This window comes from Dipteris shenzhenensis, chromosome 23, assembly GCF_047967505.1.
Source record: "Dipteris shenzhenensis isolate YYH24624 ecotype China chromosome 23, Dip_SZ_1.0, whole genome shotgun sequence".
Taxonomy (NCBI): Eukaryota; Viridiplantae; Streptophyta; class Polypodiopsida; order Gleicheniales; family Dipteridaceae; genus Dipteris; species Dipteris shenzhenensis.
The window spans coordinates 24,209,798-24,218,879 of NC_141618.1; the positions used below are offsets into that span (position 1 = coordinate 24,209,798).

Here is a 9,082-nt window from a genome sequence, read left to right on the forward strand (position 1 = left end):
CAAGATACTTTTGTTCTTCTTGAGAGAGCAATCGATGAACTCTTCTCTTCCTTGTTATTGGAATGCCTTTTAGTTTCATCATTTTGCAGCAAGGAAGATTTCCATTATGCATGACAAGAACTCTCCAAAAATCCTTAGCTTTCATGATTGAAGAAACCTCTAAAAGTCCAAACTCATGTATTGAATGACATGATGGACTTTCTTGATTGGTTGTTTCATAACCATCAGGGAGATAAATAGATCCATGTACCTCCATTAACAACCTTTCATGTGGCATGAGACCATCCATTTCTTCTTGCATGGTACTAAAAACCTTAGTAAAATGGGTTCTCATATAGAAGTGAGCATATGTTACTTCATTATTTCGATTATTGGTATTGACACCCACATAAGATGAAACCAGGCATTCAAATAGATAGCACCAAAATACATCATGCATCCCATGTCTATAAACATCATCTAATATTTCTGCATTACCTATAAACATAAGAGAATTTGGTTAGACTACACCAAAGATACAAAAGGAACACTAGTCATCAAATGTTCAACAAGTTTACATCTAGTAAGATGGTATACGAACCTGCAACATGCTCTAATGGTGAAGAATTTGCTCCCAATGACTCTTCTTTTTTTACTCTCCAAGCAAGGAGTAAAGCACGTACTGTTTTCATAGTTTCCTTTGACCAACCATTGTCACGGCTATAATTATAGAAACTATGTGCAATATCAATCAACAAAATACCCAAGTCATGTAAGTGCTTCGGAATACCTTCTATTTTGTTTAAGATATATGGTAGGCACCATTGCATAAACTTTTGGTTCTCCTCAGCCTTAAAGCTTTCATGATGCTTACTTGGAACATGTGGCCATCACCCATACCGAATAGATGAAGGCGCAATCTTACTTACTACCTCAACACAAGAGTCTATCGCTCTTTTGGTCTCATTGGTTGATGCTCTCATGAGTGAAGTGATATATTTGCTAAAAACATTCAAGGAAAAAACATGCATTGCATCATATACTAAGTCCAATGATAAATTAAAACCATAGAGATCATATAACCTCCATAGTATGGACTCTCCAGATAATCTAGCAGTCTTTAGTATTCCTTCTCGTTCTACTTGTGTGAAGGCTTTTCTTGATTGTGACAAGGCCTCGACCATTTCAGCCAAAGAGCGTTTGGGAGGTGGGTACCTAGCTTGAAACCTGTTACCATCATACACATATCTCCCTTGAAATGAAGGATTAGTAACATCTAGAGTGGCTTGAGCTTTATCCCTTCGACAAAATGATTGTCCACCATCTTTGAATAAACCTATCTTGCACTGGGCTGGATGATCTCCAGTGACCATCATCAACATTGCACGAAGATTGCATAGTTTAGTCTTACCAAAGGAAACATCAAATATTTGTTCCACGGGATAGTTGTAAAACACATCAATCCCCTTGATGAAAAGTTGTTCTAGTTCATCAATAAGAGGCCGCAAGAATGTGCTAAGGGTATCACTTGAGTTTCGAATTATTTTCTTGCAACTAAATGGTATAAACAATACTGGTAGAACTCCAATTATGGAGCTCTTTCCACCATTTAAAACCATAATTTCAACAGCACCACAATCCTTTTGGGTGGTTCGAGAAGCTTGAAAACCATCCCAATGGAGAAGAAGTGCAAAGTTTCGAGGATCACCCTGTGATTAAAATACTTGTTAATATAATATCTTTTAATACATATGACAAAGAGAGCACAGTTATAAACCAAAGAGAAGAAGTTATATTCGTTTTATAAAGAAATGTATACCTTGCATGATTTCTTTTTGCACTTGTTGGAAAAGCGGCACTGCTTACATACAAGCTCGTACTCTTGTGTCCCTTCATTCCATCCTCTTTTTAAAACCTCTGAGAAACATGATGTTGGATATGTGGTATACACTTTGTTGCATTTGGGGTTTCCACAAACCATTGGCAACTCATATTCAGCATTCGGATTCCAAAAGTCTTGCACCTCACGACATTTTGATCCGTCCCAAAATTCACATATACTATCTGGTTGTGCATTTATTTCCTCTCCCAACCACCTTTCCTTTCTACGCCACATATTTAGTAAATCATGACAATTTGTTTTACTCTTGACTAGGAGCTCTAGTTGCTTACCGATAGGCAAGTAGTCAAATGCTAGCAAATCCTTCCTTGGCTTATTACATTTTTTACACTTCTCACAACATGTAGAACAATCACGTTTAAAGATTCTCTTCCTTGCATTCTCGTGACAAGAACATAGTATTGCATTTCCAGCATACACATCCTCTTCACTAGGTTGAAGAAGCTCAATATCATGTCGATTATCATCTGGACCGATACATAGTCTGTAGCGTTGAGATTGAATCATACCAAGTCCATTGAACATAGAGTTTAGTTGCTCCCAACAAGCAGGAACTCTTATTCCATCAAGGGTGCCATCCCATGATTTTGGTAGTTGTACCAAGAGTTTACTCAAGCTTGGTTTCTTGCATTTTCCACTTCTACCTACTCTTCTTCCACCCATGTCTCCAAACAAGAGCTCAAGCATTTTATCTTGGGCCTTGATTGGTATTTGATGCTCATCCCATAAAGCTTGGAACTCAATTATCTTCTCTAGTATTTGATTGCATAGCGAGGGTCCTTGCAATTCATCAACACTAGCAAAGGCTATAGGGGGGTCAATCGGCTCATCATTGAGGTCATGCAATTCATTTTCATTAGTCTCATCATGAAGATCTTGTGATACATTTTCATTTGTATCACCTTGTTCGAGGAACCCCAAGTGCGTACCCAAGCCTTCGTATCTATGCCTCAATTGTTGGTGTAAAACATAAGTTGACAGAGCCACATGTCGTCCACCCTGACAATATGCGAGACAACTACAAAAAACCCTTCTTCGTTCCATCACCCTAGAAGACGTATTCATCTCCCTTGCTTGTTCTACATGAGATGGCATCCGCTCTTCACTCTCAATTTGAACTTCTCTTTGCTGAATCGGATGCACATTTCCAGATAAGTCATGGTTGCAATGCTCATAGTAGGTGCTTCTACTAATAAGCTGCCACCCTTGAGGGGTATGGGCACACCTATAGTTGCAAGTACACCTTCTCAAATTGCTTGAGGAACTTGCCATCTGAAACTCAATCAAAGGATGTAACACCATTAGAGGATGAAACACCATGACATATAAAGTGCATGACATTGAAGAATAGAGCATGGATATGTAAGCATTGAAGCATAGAGTAGAAGTGCATGAGCCATGCAAGCATCTATAACCTATTAACAACCGACAACTCTTGCTTATGTGGCACAAGGTATATGATGGAGCTAGCTTAGATAGAGTAGAGACCAAGATATATAACTTAGCTAACATACATAGGGCTAACATACAAATGAAACACCATTAGAGGAAGAAACACAGCTAACACATAGATAATGTGTTTAGACATGATACAATATGTAAGACATAATACAAGCATAAAGCAAATCCTAAACCCCACTTGCATTTGACCAACTCATACTCCCTAATTTGTTTCTTTCTTCAAGAAGGTAATAAAAAAATACAAGATCTATACATATTTATTTTAGAGATAATCAAGAAACAAATTAAATCTTTACAAGATAATCAAGAAATAAATTAAATCTACATTGCAACACAAGTAAGGAGATAAAGCATTTGTCCAACCTGGAGGATTAGTAGATCAAACGAGATAGAGTGGTCCTCGTAGCGCAACCACTAATCAATAGAATGAGGATATACCCTGCAATACAAGCACAAAAGAATGATAAGCGTCTTACCTCTTGGTTTAACGGAGTACAGCTGCTGCTGCACAAATCATGATATAAAATGTATGTAAAGCAAAGAGAACCTCCATAAGCAAAGTTCTGAGACTTTGATGTAGAGTACCGATTTTGATGTGCGGAATCATCTTCCAACACGAAGGCTAAATCTCCCCCCAAAAAAATAAAAAATAAATTGAGGTACTGGAATTATTCTCCGAAACAAGTGTTCATTTCAATTTGAAATTTGCTTTCTAATCTAAAGTAAGGAAGTAGCATGCAAAGTAGAAGCTCAAGTGGCTATGGGGCTTGTGGTAGCTACGGTACCCATGCCAACTTGTAATGAGTGCAAGCACCAACTGAGACATCCAAGGCTAACACGTTGTGGTGAATTTGTGAAGGTATATGGGAGTGCAAATCATGAGGTAAAATGCCAGCAGCCCCAGGCGAGGTGTTCCACCATGCCGGTTCCCTCCCACTCTCTATCTCTCTGTCTTTCCATCTTACGTCAGTGGCTTCCTTTCTATTCTGCTACATCTCCTACATATTCCCTGCCTACGAGCTTGAAATGTTTATGTTTTCAAAGTGCAAGCAATCTAAATAGTTTGAGTTCTCAAATGTTTTCGAACCTGCTCTCCCTGATTTGCAATTTTGGATTCTTTTTACTTTTCTACGGTGGCTCCAAGAATACAACAAATATGTTGTGTGATATCTACTATGCACTCAGCACCACACATCAAGGGCAAAGATTCTTAATTCGAACTTTGAAAGCATAGATTGGGTTTGCGGATCTCTAAGCATGGAAAAGCAACATTTCAACAAATTTAACTGGATCAATGATTTGTATACTAGGATGGTCGGCCTCAAGTAGTTTTTGCAAATCTTTGTGGACTGCTCTTAAGATGCATGTATGTGGATTGTGTTGTTGTTTGGCAAGCTTTTCTTGAGTCTCCTTTTTTCGCACAAAATACTTGTCATAAAGTCATTAACGCTTGTCTTTCCGTTGAAGCTAAAACTCTATCAAACAATCAGAATTCTTGAACCAATAATGGCTATGCAATGAAGTAGAATTCTTGAACCAATAATGGCTGCACATTCTCGCCCATATTGCTGGCATAGAGAAGTATGGGAACGCTGTATTGGGCAGCATTGGACGAATTCTACCATTCAGGCAAAGGGATTACAGCTTTTCGAGCTATAGAAAGTTTGGTTCAAAAGAAGCAGGCCTGTATTTGCCAGATCCAGCGTATGGAATTGTGGTGGAGAAGATAGTGCAAGTGGACTTTCTGTCGAGTTCCTGGTTTCTATCAACGTAATTTCGAGCATCGTCTCTCTCTCAAATCACACCTGCGCGAGTACCCCTAATGGCCTCCGATTGATGCAAACGCAACTTCTCAGAGATGTCTGTGGCAGTAGTGAGACTAAGAACATACTGCATGTGGAGGAAGGCAAGGCTATACTACAACAGCAATTGTTTCTCTTCAAAATTTTGCTAGTCTTCGACGATGTGGATGCTCCTTCTCAGCTCGATGCTCTGCTTTTCAAGACCCATCTTGGAGCCGGGAGTCGGATCCTTATTACTACTCGAGACAAACATGTTCTGGAGCATGCCGAGACTGATGACACATACGATATTGAGTGCCTCGACCAAGAGCAATCCCGACACCTCTTTTATTTGCATGCCTTTGGTGGCAAAGACCGTGTACCAAGTCATGATACACAGCTCCCAAGCTTGGCCAACAGCGTGGCAGATGCTTGCCAAGGCCTTCCACTCGCATTAGAAGTGCTAGGGCGGCATCTTTACAAGAAGTCTGATCCAAACATTTGGGAAGATACATTAGAGAAGCTCCGATTGAACGAACCATACAAGGATATGCGCTATCGCTCGCAATTCAGACTACCTTGCAGAGTTCCTCAAACTACCCATCAATCTAAGCATTACCTTTTCAGTCTGTTCCAAATGGAAAAGCGAGCTCCTGCCTGAATCGAGCCAATTGTGGGTTTGCCGAAAGTGGGAACCGTGAGCAAGTGGAGAAAGAAACAACCTGCAAGCTTTTATCGAGTCTCTGAAGTTTATAACGGATGATGAATTTGAGAGCCTTACCCGAGATTAGGAGCAGACGTTTTGAAGCGTGAAGGTTGAGAATCGGCTCAGGAACTGAATAAATGTTGTTCTTCACTGTGACGACTGAAAAACACAAAAGTGAGGCCGCAGACCAAGACGAGCTTGAAGGAAATGTATGCAAACAATTCATGAGCAGAATTTGGCAGACCGTTTAGTTTGAGGCTGGAGCTTACAGGAATCGAAGGACATGAGGGTTGCAGGAGAGTGCCCCAGATCAGGGAGCAAGGGGAAGGCAGGGAGGATCGAGTGAAGAGTAGGAAGCTGCAGGGGAGAGCAAAGACCAAAGACTAGAGGATGAGAGAGCCGTTGGGCGGGAGTTTTGCCGCCACCCAATTTTGTTCCTATGCATTTTAATTGTGAGTTGTTGAAAATCAAAATCATAGTAGAACATATGATAGTTTGATTATAGGGCATCCATGCTATATGAAAGCCTACACATTCATACAAAGTGTTTGTTTTAGCTTAAACTCAAAACAGGTGTATTAGGCCATGTATACCAATGCCTAGTATGCTACGGATACAAGTTTAAAAGAGTGAAAAGGTATGGAAAAGGTTGGGGATATTCTAAACCATGTGTCTAAAAGAGCCCAAATGTGTGTTTTAGATCCCAAACGAACAATGTAATCAATTGGGCACCGACCTCTATCAGATCATTCAAGGCATTGTTTGCATGCTACATTCTAATATTTGAAATAATGTGTTGAAGCAAGTGGATAATTATGGTGTGAGCATCCGATCACAAATCATCTTGACTAGGAAGTTGGTATCATGAGGGTTTTAATTTTCGAGAATCTCTCTCTCTCAAGAAGATGTAAATGTTCGAGAACCTCTATCATAAGAAAATGGATTTCCCCTTGCATCTTTATGTGCCATTTAGTAATATGGATGGCGTCAAAACATATGTGATGGTATTTCCTGTGGGACATCTATATTTTAGATGGTGTGTGCATCTCGGGGGGGTCACTCATCATATGTAACTATATCACGTGAGTTCAACAGAAGGATATTTTTTATTTCTAAAATTTACAGAAATAAATATACATAAGGGACTATTTAAAATAGTTTTGAAAAAAATTTACAGGTTTGTATAGAAAAGGGGTACATTTTATTAATGAAAAATTTACAGATAAGGTATTTTAGAAATAGGCCTTGAACGCACGTGATATAGAGGGTTTATACATAGTGACCCCCCCGAGGTGTGCATTACCATCAAAACATATGGATGGCAGAGGGGATTGACTAATTGCAAGAGGGGCATTTCTTTGTCACTCTGTCACTTTGATTGTAAAAGGTATCTCTATTTGAAGTAGGAACTAGAAACACTTTTCATGCTAGAACTAAGCCCTACACCACACTGAGCTTCCTTCAATGAGAGAGGAAGAGTCCTATAGAATTAACAACTAAGCATCCGATCATAGATCATCTTGAATAGGGAGTTGGTCTCATGAACGTGTAAATGTTTGAGAACCTCTATCATAAGAAAATGGATTGCCCCTTACATCTTCATGTTCCCTATAGTAATATGGATGGCATCAAAGCATATAAAAAAGAATAAACATAAGAAGATGGATAACCCCTTGCATCTTCAAGTGCCCTATAGTAATATGGATGGCATCAAAACATATAACTAATTGCACACCATGCTACATGGCAATGCAATGGTATTTCCAATAAATCATCTATATTTCAGATGGTTTGGACACTACCTTCGAGATAACCATTTCCTTTCATGACTAACCGACAACCCAAGACCATTTGCATCCTTTCTAGTTGCTTGCATGGATTATCCATCAACCTTATCTCCACCCCTCTTGACCCCCGCCCCTCCTCTCGCTCTCTCCCTCTCATAAAGGTGTAAATGTTTGAGATCTTCTATCTTTGTAAGGTATAGTCTAGAATGATTGTTTTGTTATACTCAAACTATGTTTTTCCTTTAAAAATGGATACTCCTTTATTTGCTCCAACCCTTTTCTTAAAACCTTCGGTGGTAGCTAGCTAAAATATTCATGCTTACATGCAAAATGGTTCCTACTATGGCCCAAATGGACAAATAACATGCTAGCTATGGCATGGGTGGCTTCCAAATCTCTCTTACATCCAAAATGATGATGGATTTACCCCTTGCATCTTCATGTGGCCAATAGTACTAGGAATGGTATCAAAACATATAACTAATTGCACAACATGCTACATGTCAATGCAATTAGTTATATGAACTTCCCGACTAGACATACAATGTCTGATGAACTTCATACTTGTCAAGATCATCGAAAACACTTGCCTTAAGGCCCTTGTCAAGTTTGGTACAAATCGGATGTGACCTTCCCGACCAGACATACAATGTCTGGTGAACTTCATACTTGTCAACATCATCGAAAACACTTGCCTTAAGACCCTTGTCAAGTTTGGTACAAATCGGATAAAGTCACATATGAATGTCCTTGACTTACGTATATTTTTCCTTCATGTGCATACCATGCACATGGAGTCAATTTTTGTACCCATCGGACAAGTTCACATATCAATGTCATAGGCCAATCCGTATTTTTTCTCCACGTATGCACTATGTGCATGAAATTTGGGACATTTGACCTTACTGACTAGACATACGATTTTGGATGAACTTCATACTTGAAAATATCAAGGAAACCGATTGCCTTAAGACCCCTATCATTTTGGTACCCATCGGACAAGTTCACATACCAATATCCTTGGCCGATCCATATTTTTCCTACACGTACGTACCATGCACATAGAAATTTGGGCATTTGACCTTACTGATCGGACATACACTATCAGATGAACTTCATACTTTGCAAGATCATCGAAACCACTTGCCTTAAGACCCCTGTCAATTTTGGTACCCATTGGAAAAGTTCACATACCAATGTCCTTGGCCCATCCATAATTTTCCTTCACATACGTACCATGCAAATGGAATTTGGACATTTGACCTTCTCCACCGACATACAGTGTCGGATGCACTTCATACTTGGAAGGATCATGCAAACTACTTGCCTAAAGTCCCTTGTTAATTTTTGTACCAATCGGATAAGGTCACATATGAATGTCCTTGCTCAACGCATACTTTTCCTTCACGTGCGTACCATGCACATGGAAATTTGGGCATTTGACCTTACCGACAAAACATACGGTGTC

At 39.5% G+C, this 9,082-nt stretch overlaps 1 protein-coding gene across 1 annotated transcript; it reads left to right on the plus strand.

The window, feature by feature from the left end:
• The first annotated feature begins 5,176 nt into the window (after positions 1-5,176).
• LOC147887145 (disease resistance protein RPV1-like) lies at positions 5,177-5,782 on the plus strand. Its single transcript, XM_087394233.1, has one exon. It carries the CDS (start codon positions 5,177-5,179, stop codon positions 5,780-5,782), a length of 606 nt encoding a protein of 201 aa, XP_087250359.1.
• The last annotated feature ends 3,300 nt before the right edge of the window (positions 5,783-9,082 follow it).

Excerpts from the sequence above, each read along its gene's own strand:
- LOC147887145 (XM_087394233.1), top strand. The coding sequence starts at position 5,177 with ATGCAAACGCAACTTCTCAGAGATGTCTGTGGCAGTAGTGAGACTAAG.